The sequence below is a fragment of the Bos taurus genome, chromosome 25, assembly GCF_002263795.3.
Source record: "Bos taurus isolate L1 Dominette 01449 registration number 42190680 breed Hereford chromosome 25, ARS-UCD2.0, whole genome shotgun sequence".
Taxonomy (NCBI): domain Eukaryota; kingdom Metazoa; phylum Chordata; class Mammalia; order Artiodactyla; family Bovidae; genus Bos; species Bos taurus.
Genome location: NC_037352.1, coordinates 16,483,958 through 16,501,476, shown reverse-complemented (window position 1 = coordinate 16,501,476; position 17,519 = coordinate 16,483,958). Strand labels below are relative to the sequence as shown.

Sequence of the window (17,519 nt, the reverse complement as noted above, 5' to 3'; positions counted from 1 at the left end):
TGTTGGCAATTTGATCTCTGGTTCCTCTGCCTTTTCTAAAACCAGCTTGAACATCAGGACGTTCACGGTTCACATATTGCTGAAGCCTGGCGTGGAGAATTTTGAGCATTACTTTACTAGCGTGTGAGATGAGTGCAATTGTACAGTAGTTTGAGCATTCTTTGTCAGTGCCTTTCTTTGGGATTGGAATGAAAACTGACCTTTTCCAGTCCTGTGGCCACTGCTGAGTTTTCCAAATTTGCTGGCATATTGAGTGCAGCACTTTCACAGCATCATCTTCCAGGATTTGGAATAGCTCAACTGGAATTCCATCACCTCCACTAGCTTTGTTCGTAGTGATGCTTTCTAAGGCCCACTTGACTTCACATTCCAGGATGTCTGGCTCTAGATCAGTGATCACACCATCGTGATTATCTGGGTCGTGAAGATCTTTTTTTGTACAGTTCTTCTGTGTATTCTTGCCACCTCTTCTTAATATCTTCTGCTTCTGTTAGGTCCATACCATTTCTGTCCTTTATCGAGCCCATCTTTGCATGAAATGTTCTTTTGGTATCTCTGATTTTCTTGAAGAGATCCCTAGTCTTTCCCATTCTGTTGTTTTCCTCTATTTCTTTGCATTGATTGGTGAAGAAGGCTTTCTTATCTCTCCTTACTATTCTTTGGAACTCTGCATTCAGTTGTTTATATCTTTCCTTTTCTCCTTTGCTTTTCGCTTCTCTTCTTTTCACAGCTCTTCGTAAGGCCTCCCCAGACAGCCATTTTGCTTTTTTGCATTTCTTTTCCATGGGGATGGTCTTGATCCCTGTCTCCTGTACAATGTCATCAACCTCAGTCCATAGTTCATCAGGCACTCTATCAGATCTAGGCCCTTAAATCTATTTCTCACTTCCACTGTATAATCATAAGGGATTTGATTTAGGTAGTTTTGCCTTTTCCAGAGTGTCAGAATTATATGTAGCCTTTTCATATTGGTTTTTCTCCCTTAGGAATATGTATTTAAGGTTCCTCTGTGTTCTTTTGTGAATTGATAACTCATTTCTTACTTTATTCTTTTAGATTGTTGAACAGATAAATACAAAACTGCCATCATCATTTGTAGAAAAACTGTTTATACCATCATCTAAGCTACTATTTTTGCGTTATCATAAAGAAAAAGAGGTAAGTGATTGACTGATCAGGCTTTTGCTAACTTAGGTCATTAAAAAGTTTGACTCATGCTCATTACTTAGTAGGTACATAAATGAAATATTAAAATGATAAATATTTGATTTAGAATATTAGAAATTATAATAATTCACTTAATATTTGTTGAGTTTCATACTGTATACCTTGATGAATGATAGTTTTCTCAGGTTTCCATTAAATTTATTAAAATTTATATATATGTCAAATGTTTATTGTTAGCTTCCTAACTGACTCCCAAGTCAAAGCCAATATAGACTTTCTAAGTAGATGTAGGAAAACCTGTCTCTATAAATTGCTGCTTGTATTTGTTCTGATACTGGCTTAAAAAACAGAAGGCCTTTTAAGAAATTCCACATTGTCATTTTTAGAGAATACTTTTTTGATAATAAAGCTTTATAGATTTTTAAATAGCTTACTGATACTGTGTAGGTTTCCTAAATTTTTTTTTGAAAAATTAAAGTCTTTGGTGTTTTAGACAGTGAATTTACCATTCTTAAACTGATTTGTATCATCATTTTGCAGATAGTAATATGCTTTCCATTTAATTATTACTTTCCTGAATTCTCTTTTTAAGGTTGTTGCTGTAGCCCATGCTGTTTATCAAGCAGTGCTCAGTCTGAAGAATATTCCTGTTTTAGAGACTGCCTATAAATTAATTTTGGGAGAAATGACTTGTGCCCTAAACAATCTGCTACATAGTCTACAACTTCCTGATGCCTGTTCTGAAATAAAACATGAGGCTTTTAAGAATCATGTTTTCAATGTAGACAATGCAAAATTTGTAGTTATATTTGACCTTAGTGCTCTGACTACAATTGGAAATGCTAAAAACTCACTAATTGGGGTGAGTATTTACTTGTAATGGCTTTGTTTTATCCACATTTGAGCCTCTCCTCATTGCATGTTAACATGTTTCATTAACTACAAGGCGGTGTGTCTGCAGCATCACACAGAACAAACGGCCATATTTTGGATATGCTTGGATAATTAAAATTGACAGGAATATTTTCATGCTGTTATGTTTAGCTCTTGCCTTCCTTGATAAGTTTTTTATATCCTTTTTATTTTTTGGACTTGTATTTTAATGCTCTCTCCCATTTACTCTAGCATGCTTTTAGTAAACTTGTCAACATTTTCCGCAGGACAAGTTTGTGTAGTTCTAAAATGCAACCCTTTCTTCCCCTGGTACTCTTTTCCTTTTCCCACTAGAGTTAGTGCTTCCATATGTCCCTTAGTTTTTGACTACCCACTTTACTTTGGGAACATTCACATATTATTTTGGAAGAAGAAGAAAGATTTCATTCCTTTTAAGAAATCTGAAGTGACTGCTTTTGATTTATAATAATTGCTGTGCGTCAGTGAAGTGAAAGTCACTCAGTGGTGTCCGACTCTTTGCAAGCCCATGGACTATACAGTCCATAGAGTTCTCCAGGCCAGAATACTGGGGTGGGTAGCCTTTCCCTTCTCCAGGAGATCTTCCCAACCCAGGAATCGAATCCAGATCTCCCGCATTGCAGGCGGATTCTTTACCAGCTGAGCCACAAGGGAAGACCAAGAATACTGGAGTGGGTAGCCTATCCCTTCTCCAGCGGCTATTCCCGACCCAGGAATCGAACCGGGGTCTCCTGCATTGCAGGTGGATTCTTTACCAACTGAGCTATCAGGGTATATTTCTCCCTCCTGTGGTACTTAGCAAAATTGAAAAGCATTGTTTACAATGAAAAGTAATGGAATATAATTAAGGGGTTAGTGTTTCTGAGAGAGAAGAGAGGGAAAACTCAAGATTTGGTACTTGTATTTGCATGCTGTCCATATTAGATCAGGTGCCCTGTGTCCCCCGCAGTGACTATTCTTTCCCTCACTGCTGGGCTGCAGCTGACTCCTCTTTCGCATTCTAAAATTTGATTGTTGAGAAATTCACATTGTGTTCAGATTTGAGGTTTATATTCTACACTCTGAAAGTGAGAGGAAATGGGGACAGAGTGGTCAGGTGAAAGGAGTATCTTAGCAATGGAAAGAAAGGGAAGAATGGTAAAGGCTTATAGTGGCAGGATTTGCCCTTTTTTCATACTGGAGAGGGCAACTTGCCATTTATGGTATATGGAAAACTGAGGTAATCTACTACACTGAAGAGTGCAGGGGCTTTTGTTTAGACCAGGGATCAGCAAATTACAGTTCATGGACCAAATCTAGCTGCCCACTGCTTTTTTTTTTCTTTCCTTTTTTTTTCTTTTAATTATTGAGATATAATTCACATAGTGTACAGTACCCATTTAAAGTGTACAATTCAGTGATTTTTAATATGTTCACAGAATTGTGCAGCCATCACCAAACATCACCTCTTTTTGTAAAGACTTTTTATTGGAACATAGCCACTTTGATTCCTATTTTTTGTCTGTAACTTTTCTCACTGCAGTGGCAAAGTTGAGGAGTTGGACATTGTAACAGAGGTGTCACATAACCTGCAGAGGCTGAGGTATTTACTCTCTTATCTTCTCAAGAAGTATTTGCTGATCCCAGGTTTAGTGTACTAGCTTATTTCCAAATTTAAATCTGTCATTTTAATTTTTAAAAATGTGCAGACATATTCTGAAAGATAAACATTTTGTATGGTCATGTATGTCCTGGAGGAGCCAAACATTTACTTTCTTTGGTACATCATCAGATGTGGGCCCTGTCTCCAACTGTGTTTGCACTTCTGAGTAAGAATCTGATGATTGTGCATGGCGACCTGGCTGTTCATTTCCCTGCCATTCAGTATGCAGTGCTCTACACATTGTATTCTCATTGTACCAGGTAATGTATTTACACATACTTCTTAAGAATTGTCTGTTAAAAAAAAAAAAAAAAAGAAAGAAAGTTTGTTTTTAAAGGGAAGATGGACCCTTTAGAGTATACAGTGTAAAAAAAAAATGTGTTGATTTAACTTTGGATTTGCTTTTTTTTTTTAATGAGATATGACAAGATGATCCAAATTTTGTCTTCTAGGCATGACCACTTTATATCTAGTAGTCTTAGTTCATCATCCCCGTCCTTGTTTGATGGTGCCGTTATTAGTACTGTAACTACAGCTACAAAAAAACATTTCTCAATTATCTTAAATCTCCTGGGAATATTGCTTAAGAAAGATAATCTTAACCAGGACACAAGGTAACTAATATTTTATAATGTTTCTAACTTTTGGTTAATTTGAGAAAAAGAAATGAAGACTATCATTAGGGGTAGGGCAGCTTCTTCATTATGAAACACTTTAAATTTTGTTTCATTATTTAGTCTAGCATTTCTTGTTTCCTGAAAGAATTACATGAAACCTTTCCTTCCTGCAATATTTTATAGATGAATGTATTTGTAGAGATTTTAGAATTTTTTTTGCTACAATTTATGCTAGTTTGGGGAGATTTTCTTAAAAGACAGTTTTGTCAGAGGAATTTCTGTAGTTTTAATATTTCTTATTTGTTGAAGTATTAAAAAAACCAAAAGAAAATTAATGTTAAAAGAATAGATTTTTCAAGTTGTTTTTCTATTTTTAGTTTTTATTAATGTTGAAATCAGCTGTGTATTTTATGTTTCAGGAAACTGTTAATGACCTGGGCTTTGGAAGTGGCTGTTTTAATGAAGAAGTCTGAAACATATGCACCTTTATTCTCTCTTCCATCTTTCCATAAATTTTGCAAAGGCCTTTTAGCCAACAGTAAGATTCTGTGATTATTTAATTTTTGTTAATCAGTGCTTAAAAGAGATCTTTGATAATGAGAGAAAGATAGTCACTTGAGTGCCTTTCATGAGTGGAAATGTTTCATCCCCATTTTAATGACAAAGGTGTAATCTGTCTTAATTTTTTTGCCAGTCTTAATATGTGAAAAAAGGTTGTTTTAAAGTGATTGTTAACATTTTTAAGCTTATGTGATTGTTGATACATTCCATGTACTTTTAAAATTTCCTTCAGAGAAAAGGTTTGGGTGAAGACTAGTCACCCTAAGTAGATTTTTGTTGAGTGTTAGTGTTTTCCCAAATGTTACTACTGCCAGTGAGAGAGGGTTCCAGGCAGGAACAACCCCTCATTCATAGTAGTCACTCACTGTTTATTGAAGTGAATGTGTTCAGAAATTTATGATGTACTGGCATAGAATTTCTTCTGGCAAGCTGAAAGTGTCTTTAAATTTTTAACAGCTCTGGTCGAAGATGTGAATATCTGTCTGCAAGCATGCAGCAGTCTACATGCACTGTCCTCTTCCTTACCAGATGATCTTTTACAGAGGTATGGATTAAATTAGATCCACTCTTTTGACCCTGGACCTAATAACTTAGAAATATTGCCACACTTGTATTATCTATTTCATTTTTTTTTGTAGGTGTGTTGATGTTTGCCGTGTTCAGCTAGTCCATAGTGGAACTCGTATTCGACAAGCATTTGGAAAGCTATTGAAGTCAATCCCTTTAGATGTTGTCTTGAGGTATAACAATTGTATCAATACAAAGACATCCCATAATGTTTAATTTAGGAAAAGACGAATTGTCTCTTAGTGAATTAATATCACATCTTTTGTGGTACTTCTTAATGATTGAAGAGATGGCAAAGGATCAAATCATGCAGGTCTAGAAGAAAATAACAAAAATTTGTAATTTTTATAAAGCTTATGATGATTGCTACAGAATAATACTTAAAGTGCCAAAATGTGTTTCTCAGTAGTTATTATTTGTAAAACTAAATTGCATTCTTTTATAGTTTTTAATTGGGTTAATTTTGGTGATTTAAGAACTTTAAATTTCAAAAAAAAAACTTTAAATTTCAAAGTTGTAGTAACCTTTATTTTTAATGTCTTAATTTTATCTGTTTTTACTGTCAGATTTAGTTAACAAGGAAGTATTTCATTTACAGCAGGAGGTAACCTTTTAACTAAAGGATTTTGTGTAACAGTGACTTTATTTTCTGTCTACAGCAATAACAATCACACAGAAATTCAAGAAATTTCTTTAGCATTAAGAAGTCACATGAGTAAAGCACCAAGTAACACATTCCACCCACAAGATTTCTCTGATGTTATTAGTTTTATTTTGTATGGAAACTCTCATAGAATAGGGTAAGACCTTTCTTTGACTCTTTCATCTGGGAAAAGTACTTTAAATATATTTGAATATCTTAACCCTGTGCCCAATTTAGAGGAGAAAATACATCAGGGGTGGCAGAATAGAAAGTAATGTTCTTTTCAAATGAGTTGTTTTAAGTTTTCAATAGTAGGAGGAATTGCTTTGAAGATGGCACCTGAAGAGATAAAAATGAGCTTTACACTTGATAGTAAAGGTGAAGTGTGGTTCACATGTAACTGATGTGTCCTAGTCATCAGTGCTTTGGGGAGGGGCCTGAGGGTGTAGACATTCTGGAGACTTTTACTTGCAGTGAATATTTTATCCTGATGGCCAAACTGTCACGAGCCTTTTACCCTAATAATCTGTCCACACTATACCCTACTCTATTTCAGCCGTAAAAGACTTTAAAATGAGAGGTGGGGATATAATTAATGCTTCCCAGTTTTATAGGTTTGCCTTTTTGAAGTAGGGGGAAAGTCCCATATTCCCATTTCCCTTGCAATTTGTTTTTTTGTTATTGTCTGTTTTTTCTTCAAATGAAATTGTCATTCAATATGAAACTTCTTTTTCCAGGAAGGACAATTGGTTAGAAAGATTGTTCTATAGCTGCCAGAGACTGGATAAACGTGACCAATCAACGATTCCCCGCAATCTGCTAAAGACAGATGCTGTCCTCTGGCAGTGGGCTATTTGGGAAGCAGCACAGTTCACTGTCCTTTCTAAGCTGAGGACCCCACTTGGCAGAGCTCAGGATACCTTCCAAACAATTGAAGGTAATTGACTCTGCACTGTTTCAGACTTTGCAATGTAAATACTTTCAAGCTTGCGTTAAGAAATAATGGGTTTTTTATCTTCATTAAAACAGAACTTTGAGAGTACACAGTTTTTTCATTTAATACTTTATCAGTTAATCTAGATATGTTTGTTAGAATAAGCTTTTATTAAATAATTGTGTCATGTGTGTTCATTCACAAAGTTGCTAGCAAATTTGGAAAACTCAGCAGTGGCCACAGGACTGGAAAAGGTCAGTTTTTATTCCAATTCCAAAGAAAGGCAATACCAGAGAATGCTCAGACTACCGCACAGTTGCACTTGTGTCACATGCTAGCAAAGTGATACTCAAAATTCGGCAAGCCAGGCTTCAACAGTATGTGAACTGTGAACTTCCAGATGTCCAAACTGGATTTAGAAAAGGCAGAGGAACCAGAGATCAAATTGCCAATGTCCGTTGGATCATTGAAAAAGCAAGAGAGTTTCAGAAAAACATATACTTTTGCTTCATTGACTATGCCAAAGCCTTTGACTGTGTGGATCACAACAAACTGTGGAAAATTCTTAGAGATTGAAATGCCAGACCACCTGCCCTGCCTCCTGAGAAATCTGTATGCAGGTCAAGAAGCAACAGTTAGAGCTGGACATGGAACAACAGACTGGTTCCAAATCGGGAAAGGAGTACAAGGCTGTATGTTGTCACCCTGCTTACTTAACTTATATGCAGAGTACATCCTGAGAAATGCTGGACTGGATGAAGCACAAGCTGGAATCAAGATTGCCAGGAAAAATATCAGTAACCTCAGATGCGCAGATGACACCACTGTAATGGCAGAAAGTGAAGAACTAAAGAGCCTCTTGATGAAAGTGAAAGAGGAGAGTGAAAAAGTTGGCTTAAAGCTCAACATTCAGAAAACGAAGATCATGGCATCTGGTCCCATCATTTCGTGGCAAATAGATCAGGAAACAGTGGAAGCAGTGACAGACTTTATTTTTGGGGCTCCAGAATCACTGCAGATGGTGACTGCAGCCATGAAATTAAAAGACGCTTGCTCTTGGACAGCAAGGAGATCCAACCAGTTTATCCTAAAGGAAATCGGTCCTGATTATTCATTGGAGACTGATGTTGAAGCTGAAACTCTAATACGTTGGTTAACTGATGCAAAGAAACGACTTATTTGAAAAGACCCTGATGCTGGGAAAATTGAAGGTGGGAGAAGGGGGTGACAGAGGATGAGATGGTTGGATGGCATCACTGCCTCAATGGATATGAGTTTGATTAAACTCTGAGAGTTGGTATGGACAGGGAGGCCTGATGTGCTGCAGTCCATGGGTTCACAAAGAGTTGGACACAACTGAGCGACTGAACTGAACTGAAATAATTGTGTCGTATGTGTTTGTTCACGAACTTAGGGAATTTGTGTGGAGAAGACATTTTTTCCTTCTAAAAATGGAAAGATCACTTTGTTTTTAAGTGACGGATATGCAGAGGATACTTACTAAATGTGAATTTGTGAAATTATGTCCAAGAACTTCTAGAATCTTTGAAGACTCCTTTTAAATGTGGAATGTTGTCTTTGGTTGTAGGTATCATTAGAAGTCTTGCAGCTCACACATTAAACCCCGATCAAGATGTTAGTCAGTGGACAACTGCAGACAATGACGAAGGCCACAGTAGCAACCAGCTTAGACTTGTGCTGCTTCTGCAGTATCTGGAAAACCTGGAGAAGTTAATGTATAATGCATATGAAGGATGTGCCAATGCATTAACATCGCCTCCCAAGGTTGGTTTCAGTGGGCTGGATGTTGATTTACAGCAGTTTTGTGGTCAAACCTGGCAGCGTGAGCAGAGCTGAAATCACAGTAGACTTGTATATATGCTTTATGTGTATTTCAGACGTTTCTGCCTGTAATTTGTCAGAACCAGTCCTGAGCTCTTCTTTCTCTTCTAAAGGTCATTAGGACTTTTTTCTATACCAATCGCCAAACTTGTCAAGACTGGCTGACTCGGATCCGACTCTCCATCATGAGGGTTGGATTGTTGGCAGGCCAGCCTGCTGTGACAGTGAGACACGGCTTCGATTTGCTTACAGAAATGAAGACAAATCCGTCTCAGGTAAAGTGGTGTGTGTGGAGTTAGTTAAATCTGTTAATTAGAAAAACTTGGGGGTAATTCCTTTGCTATGATCTAATCTATGGATAGGGGCTTCCCAGGTGGTACTGGTGGTAAAGAATCTGCCTGCCAGTGCAGGAGATGCAAGAGACTAGGGTTCGATCCCTGGGTTGGGAAGATCTCCTGGAGTAGGAAATGGCAACCCACTCCAGTATTCTTGAGTGGGAAATCCCATGGACAGAGGATTTTGGGGCTCCAGTCCATGGGTCTGCAAATAGTCAAATGCAACTGAGCACACAGTCTGTGGATAAAATAAAGGTTCTATTGATATTTAAAACTTTTCATCCAATATTTTTATACAAGCAATAACTTCCAAAGTTGCCTATTTATATTTTTTACTTAGAGTATGTGAAAATATTCATTACTTAGGCTTAAAGATTGGAACTTCTAAGAAATTCATGTATATAAGAAAACTTTTATAATCACTTGTAATGATTATATAGTATATAGGAAAGTATAATTTATAATATGTGTAAAAATATAATATTGATAACATAATATGTGGGGAAAGTGCTGACTTGTAGGTGGGGTTACTAAATAAATAGAATCCAAAAATTGCAAATGTCTACTAGTTAATATCAATAGGCAATATGCAAAAACATAAAATTAGGCATTCTTTGATTCATGGTTATTTAAATTTTTGCTTTGTATTTACTTCATGTATTACTCCTAAAGATGCCACAGCTGAAATGGTAAAGTTTTTTTTTTATTTTGTAGAGATTAACACCCAAGTGCTATTTATTACAGTCCATCAGCACCCCCTCCCCCTCGTATCTACAGTATACATGACGTTTTAGGAAATTCTAATAATGTAATTTCATCATTGTAAAAGCAATTGTTAAATAAATTTGACTTTAAATAGGCTTTAGATTGTGATCAGTAGTTGTAAATTTAGTAGAGATTTGAATTTTGAGGGTATTGACGTCTTTGATTTTTTTTTTGAATGGCCACTTTCAGGGAAATGAATTGGAAGTAACTATCATGATGGTGGTAGAAGCATTGTGTGAACTTCATTGTCCTGAAGCTATACAGGGAATTGCTGTCTGGTCGTCTTCGGTTGTTGGAAAAAATCTTCTCTGGATTAATTCAGTGGCCCAACAGGCTGAAGGGAGGTAAGTTAGAAGGAAGGAAATGGGTGATAGGAGTTCTTTATGTTAAGTTTTTTTGTGTTACTCACTGACTCTGTAATTAAATGTTAATTACATTTAATGTTGATTCTTAATTGATAACTTTTCGTGTCAGAATCTGATACAAATTCCCCTTGATAGCCAGAGTTCTCACTTATTAGCTCTAAACTTACTCGATTCCTGTAGGCAAACTCTTTGCATACCTTGGATTCCTCTGTATATGTTCAAGTGAGTTTTATCAAATATGGAAAATGTAGGGAAAATAAAAGAAGGGTCATAATTCCATCTCTTATTGGTAACTTGTTTTGTTGTACATGCTTTTCTATTTCTTTTTCTTTTATATCCAGTTTTCTATCCTCTTTTCACAGAAATAGCAGTGTTTCTGCTGGTTACATGATTTTGCTTTTTCTACTCAGCAGGATTTAAAAAAAAATATTTTGCCCTGTTAAATTTTCTACAGTGTGATTTTTAACAATACATATTTTTTTTTTTGAGTGCACCATAATTTAACATTCCTTATTGTTGGACAGCAGAATTATTTGGGATTTTCTTTTTACTAATCTTAATGCACCACGGCATTTAATTCTTTGCTCATGTTTGTGATTGTTTTCTTTGAATGCATTCCTGAAGGTTGATTTACTGTTCATAGAAGAAAGGCTACAGACCATCAGGCTTATGATACATACTGTTGCTAATTTACCCTATGTAAAAGATGGTTCCCACTTGTATTCCTAACAACAAAAATAACCTTTTCCCTTCTCCTTTGTGTATATAGAGGGCGACTGCAAAACAAGAACTCTGCCATCATTTAATGAAAATGCTTGTTTTAATATAAATTTCTTTATTACTAATTAATAGTAGAGGTTTCCCCATATGTTACTGACCATTTGTGATTATTGAAAACATAGATGGTGTCTTTATGGCCTCTTGGTTTTTTGGTTACTGATCTGTGAGATTTTATTATACACCAGGATTATTGATGTTATCTATCTTCTTGATTGGTAATTTGTTTTTAATATTCATTTTGGGGGGGTTTTGTTCTTGTTTTTCTTTTTTTGATGCCCAAAGTTTCAAATTATGGTGTCATTAGATCTGTTAACTTTCATGTGTTTTAGTGTTTATTTTTCTGTTGAGTCTCTGCATACATTGAGATCAGATACTTACTGATATTTTCTGTTAGTTTGTACCTTCTCTTTTCTTAAACATTTAATGATCTTTGGATTTATTTTCATTTTTTTGTGAGTAAGAAGTCTAATTTTGTGCCTGCTCAGGCCCACACAAAATAATCAACTTATTGTCTCCACTCAATTTATTGAATAACTCATTCTTTCCAGTGTTTTTAGAAATGAAATATGTGGATAATTAAAAAATAAGACTGTTTGAACTTGTGTTGAAGGTTTGAAAAGGCCTCTGTGGAGTACCAGGAGCACCTGTGTGCCATGACAGGTGTCGATTGCTGCATCTCTAGCTTCGACAAATCCGTTCTCACATTGGCTAATACTGGGCGTAATAGTGCCAGCCCCAAGCATTCTTTGAATGGTGAGCATTCCAAGTTTAAACAAACAGTTGTAGTCAAATAATTTGTACTCATGATCTTACTATACATTTTTAGATATCTCTGCTCTTTGAAATATTTATAACTGCTTTGGATCTCTCTTGCTGTCTCTTTATTTTATGAAATGTTTTCACTTAGGTGAATCCAGAAAAACTGTGCTTTCCAAACCAACTGATTCTTCTCCTGAGGTTATAAATTATTTGGGAAATAAAGCATGTGAGTGCTACATTTCAATAGCTGATTGGGCTGCTGTACAGGAGTGGCAGAATGCTGTCCATGACTTGAAAAAGAGTACCAGTAGTACTTCTCTCAACCTAAAGGCTGATTTCAACTACATAAAGTAAGGATTTCTTTTCAGTTATGAATTATACTTAACCCCATTAAAATTTTTTTCAGTAACTTTATTTAAAGTCTTATTTTATGGCAGAAAAATATTAAAATCATTTATTATGACAAGATGCTTGTAGTTCTAATAATACTGCCATTCTTAAAATGACTACAATGAGAAACCAACATTAGAGATGAGGAGGATATTCATGTAGAGGGAAAACATATTTGTATGTTGAAATAGTCATTTGGGATTGAGTCTCAGAACCTGTTCTAAAATCTTAATGAAATAAAGAAATTGGTCACTGCTTTAGAAAGGATAATACTTGATGGCATTATTTCTAAATTAAAAGTGAAAGTGAAGTCGCTCAGTCGTGTCTGACTCTTTGCGACCCCATGGACTGTAGCCTGTCAGGCTCCTCCATCGATGGGATTTTCCAGGCAAGAGTGCTGGAGTGGATTGCCATTTCCTTCTCCAGGGGATCTTCCCGACCCAGGAATCGAACCTGGGTCTCCCTCATTGCAGGCAGATGCTTTACCGTCTGAGCCACCAGGGAAGCCCCATTTCTAAATTAGGTGTGACTATATCAAAAACATTTTTTTAAAGAGGACAGAGTTTATGACATTTGTAAATCAAACTCCCTTTCTTATTTTCTCTTCTTCCTTTTATTCCTTTGAGCATTTATTAATATCTTAATTTGAAATTTGAGTACAAGCTGTGTCCCAGACCCTTGGCTGAGATGATAAGGGTTGTTAGTCTTGCCATCAGGGAGCTCTCTAGTGAGTAAATGAGTTAGTGGGTAATTTCTCCATTGAACATGTACTGAGTGCCGGCCAGTGGGGTGCAACACTGTGTACAACAGACACGCATTCTCACCCTTGAGGAGCTGACCTTCTAGTGAGGAGTAGACACAGGCAGACTAGCTTGGGAAAAACCATCAGCATGTCATTTGAGCACAGGCTTGAGGAAGCAGATCTCTTGCAAAGATGATAGACTTGGAGTGTTCTGGAAATGCCTGGGAGGCCACTATGGTTGGAGCTGAGTGAATAATAGGCCATAAGGGTAGAGAAGTAAGATTTTGAGTCCCAGTAAGATAGAAAATCTTAGGTGGGATTTGAAGAAGTATCTGACCTACTGGCTTTCTTTGCTAGGTTGTCAGCAGGCTGGAGGTGAGGGGCTAGGGTGGGAACGTTTGGCCATTGAACTGTGGGGTGAAGGTACAGAGAGAAAAAAGATGCTATTAATTGAAATAAGAACACACAGAAGACAATGAAATTTTTTCTGAGGTGTTAGTTATTAGCTGAAAGTACAAGGCATAGTGGGGACACAGCAAACCTACCTTTGGAGAGGACTCGGACTCTGTGGTGGCAGAAATAATAAGTGTGTTGGTCAGCACATCAAGACAGTTCATTAATGCCAGGTGATCGCAGCTCACCCAAGAAGCTGGGATTTGTTAAGGTAGAAGCAGGCACAATCATTTCCAGTGCTGTATTCTGGCTGGGTTGTGACGGAAGTGACACGGTGAGAGGGATAGGAAAAGAAGAGAGAAGTGTAGAAGAGGAAATTGAGAAACTGTAACCCTGAAGCTGGGAGGGATTTGGGGGCAGGAGGAGAAGGGGACGACAGAGGATGAGATGGCTGGATGGCATCAGCGACTCGATGGACGTGAGTCTGGGTGAACTCCGGGAGTTGGTGACGGACAGGGAGGCCTGGCGTGCTGCGATTCATGGGGTCGCAAAGAGTCGGACACGACTGAGCGACTGAACTGAACTGAACTGAAGTCCTCTTGTTGGTTCGATAGCAGCTGTAATAGGAATGGGAATGGAGTGAAAATAGATCTGAAAGTGGCAGTGGATTGCTGGGATGTAAGGCCCTCATCCTGGCCTTGAAGCTACAGATAGACTATTGGAAAGAGCTCGGGTATACCATGTTCAGGTCAGGTGAGGAGAAGGGAAGGAAAAATTCTTTGAAAGAAGAGGAACAGGTTCTGTAAAACAGTGGAAAAGTGAGCAAAGGAGGGAGGCCAGCAAAGAAGGTAGAACTAGGATATCAGATTGAGGCAGTAAGACAGGAGGCCTACTGGGGCTTATGCTTTAGATGAGCAGTGAGGTGAGGCAGGGGATTTAGTGGTAGCTCGGGAAGAACTGGACGTTGAAGTTGCCCCCGCAGAGCTCTGCTGTTAGTGTTTTGGTCGGGCCCTCAAAGATAACATGCTGCAAAAAGAGGAAGGAAATGTGGAGTGTTGGGTATGCTAAACTGAGTATCTGTAGCTGTGAGTTTGTGGTTTGCACTCTAATTAAGATGGTAGTTGCATCTTCAATGGTGGCCTATGTGGAAGGAACTTCATCACAGGAATTCTGTGTAACTGCTCCCTTTTCCTTTAATTTGTTCTATTTTTTTGAATGGCTCCACAGCCTGGAGAAAGTATAATACAAGCTAACCCAGTATTTTAATTACAGATCACTAAGCAGTTTTGAATCTGGAGAATTTATTGAATGCACTGAACAATTAGAATTGTTACCAGGAGAAAATATCAGTCTACTTGCTGGAGGATCAAAAGAAAAAATAGGTATTAGATAATTTTAAAATTAAGTATTTTAATGAACAAATTGTTTAAAATGTTTGGCTTAGTATACTTTAGTGGAAAATCTGAAAGTTTTTGTACATTTATTGGGGCAGAGTGTGAAGCAATAAATTAGGTCTGTTTTCTTTACATCTGGCAAATATAAAACAGTTTAATTCAAATTAAGCAAACTAAAAAAGATTATTGTAATACTTAGAGATCTATCTAGCCATTTTTTTTGAAAAAGTGCAAGTGTTTAAATATTTTTCTTGCTTCACATCTTAATATGGTCGATTAATTAAACTCTTTATTATAACTAGAACATTTTAAAGAGTGTAGTACTGAAATTAAATATTGTGAATATTTTATGTGTTAACATTGATCTGCTGAATTCATTGTTTGCCCCATTAAATAGTAGGTTGACTTACTGATTTTTGAGTCTTTGAAAATGAACTCATTTTGGGAGGTCTGAGGTATTATGTGAAGTATTTTTATACTTTTTAAAATACTTTTTTTTATGCTGTTTTTATGCTTCACATAGAGTAATACCTCACACCTCCCAAAATGCTATCAGAAATGCTTGATCATAGTGTCTGAACTTAAATATGAACTTAAACATGAAAGGAGGTATTCATTGGTGATTGTTTTTTTAATACTATCAAGATATCTTGTCATTCTTACACATTAAAAATGAATTAACTGAGTGGAACCTGTTTGATTTCTGTAGATATGAAAAAACTGCTTCCTAACATGTTAAGTCCAGATCCAAGAGAACTTCAGAAATCCATTGAAGTTCAGTTGTTAAGAAGTTCTGTTTGTTTGGCAACTGCTTTAAACCACATAGAACAAGATCAGAAGTGGCAGTCTATTACCGAGTAAGTTTAATCCTAAGGAGGTAAATATGTATTACGTGTGCCATATGGTAAATGTGTGTAGTTTGGTGGGGGTGAGGCAGTCACCGGATCACTGCAATGGTAGTCATCATAGCTTCATTTTAGTTGTAGGAGTTGTAGGTTGTGTAAATGCCGCTTGCAAATATACAGAGGTTGAAACTAAAGAACGTCAAAAATTCCATATCCCCAAACACAAATAGCTTGACTTGATTATGTCATTTTACTTAAAAGCAGGCGGTTCCTTTTTCTTTCCCCACTTTGGATGCCAGTGTGGTAGCATCTTATCACACTGCTTTATCCCTTTAGCGGTTACAAGTTGGAAAATCTTTTTTGTTAATTAGCAGCAAATATTTTGTTTCAGAAATGTGGTGAAGTACCTGAAGCAAACCTCCCGCATAGCTGTTGGACCCCTGAGACTTTCTACTCTAACAGTTTCCCAGTCTCTGCCAGTCCTAAGTACTTTACAGCTGTATTGCTCTTCTGCTTTGGAGAACACAGTTTCCAACAGACTTGCCACAGAGGTGCGTATGTATACATTTTTAACCAGGATATTCTTTTGACCATTAATAGGCATTAGTGTGGACAAGAGCTGTTTCTCAAGTTTTTTAAAAAACTTTTAAAAATAACATTTGTAGCATTTTTGGACAAGCTATTAATATTAAATCCAGAAATCTAAAATGCCATTTTTCAGGCAGATTTTCACTGGAGAACTATGTGAGGAAGATGGAACATAAGCATGGCTAGTTGCTTAATTTTTCTTCTTCCTTCCTTTCCTCCTTTCCTCCTTCCTTTTTTTGCACGAGGAGTTGATTATGAAAATATATACCAGATTGTATAAATTTCAGATTTGACTGAAAAGACGACACAGTGCCTCCTCCTTCAAACAGGATAAAGTTTAACCAAAAGTGAACCCTTCCCAAGGGAAATAATCCTTGAGAATCTTTTTATGAAGCGGTTGTTTTATGTTTTTCTGTAACTTAGCTTTTGCTTTATAGAAAATAACCCTTTTTTAATTAAAATATGACCACTTTATTGTAAATGCATTGATAAATTGGACTTAATATTCTGAAAAAAATATTTTTGCTTTTGGAAAAACAAAGGTTTTTATCTTTTTCCCTTGTGATTAGAAGATACAGTGAAGGTAGAGGAAAGTTTAATAGAGAAATCTAGAATAGATCTGAAGTAGCTGACCTGTGGGGTCATATAAGGATTCTTTTTACATTAAGTGGTTTTGACTTTTCTCTGGCAGGACTGTCTTATTCCACTCTTTAGTGAAGCTTTGCGTTCATGTAAACAGCATGATGTCAGGCCATGGATGCAAGCATTAAGATACACGATGTACCAGAGTCAGTTGTTGGAGAAAATAAAAGGTAACTAGTTGTTGTTTTTAATAGCTTTTTTGAGGTATAGTTACACATTTTGAATGTGTAGTTCATCAGTTTTGACACTTCTTCACGTGTGTAGCCACCAATACAGTCAAGATGCAGAACATTTATGTCACCCTCAAAGGTTTCCTTATGCTTCTTCCCAGGTATTTCTCCTGTCTGTCCTGTCTTGGGCAACTGCTTATTTGTTTCCCATCACTGTAGATTAGACTTGTCTTTACTAAATTTTTTTATGAATTGTACAGTGTGTTCTGTGTCTGGCTTCTCTTGCTCGCATTTTATTTTTTAAGGTTCCCTGTGTTGCATGTGTCAGTATTGCCATCCTTCCAACAGTTGAGTATATCCATTGTATGAATTCACCATAGTTTATCTGTTGATCCTTTAACAGATACTTGAGTTGTTTTCAAATTCAGGCTATTATGTATAAAGTTGCTATGATATTCATGTACAG

The 17,519-nt window shown here is 36.7% G+C and overlaps 1 protein-coding gene across 3 annotated transcripts in view; it reads left to right on the top strand.

The window, feature by feature from the left end:
• The window catches only part of SMG1 (SMG1 nonsense mediated mRNA decay associated PI3K related kinase), a 98,995-nt gene that overhangs the window by 41,949 nt on the left and 39,527 nt on the right, over positions 1-17,519 (top strand). For 2 of the 3 annotated variants that reach the window (XM_005224744.5, NM_001205915.1), the window contains 18 exons: positions 1,057-1,158; positions 1,760-2,029; positions 3,851-3,981; positions 4,174-4,335; positions 4,758-4,876; positions 5,356-5,443; positions 5,538-5,639; positions 6,126-6,266; positions 6,847-7,046; positions 8,632-8,828; positions 8,999-9,160; positions 10,175-10,329; positions 11,741-11,883; positions 12,038-12,239; positions 14,687-14,796; positions 15,518-15,665; positions 16,045-16,204; positions 16,933-17,053. In XM_005224744.5, coding sequence (XP_005224801.1) covers positions 1,057-1,158; positions 1,760-2,029; positions 3,851-3,981; positions 4,174-4,335; positions 4,758-4,876; positions 5,356-5,443; positions 5,538-5,639; positions 6,126-6,266; positions 6,847-7,046; positions 8,632-8,828; positions 8,999-9,160; positions 10,175-10,329; positions 11,741-11,883; positions 12,038-12,239; positions 14,687-14,796; positions 15,518-15,665; positions 16,045-16,204; positions 16,933-17,053 — 2,713 coding nt within the window. Of the gene's footprint in view, positions 1-1,056; positions 1,159-1,759; positions 2,030-3,601; positions 3,662-3,850; positions 3,982-4,173; positions 4,336-4,757; positions 4,877-5,355; positions 5,444-5,537; positions 5,640-6,125; positions 6,267-6,846; positions 7,047-8,631; positions 8,829-8,998; positions 9,161-10,174; positions 10,330-11,740; positions 11,884-12,037; positions 12,240-14,686; positions 14,797-15,517; positions 15,666-16,044; positions 16,205-16,932; positions 17,054-17,519 lie in introns of those variants that run through there. The other variant, XM_005224745.5, reaches the window with a different exon arrangement.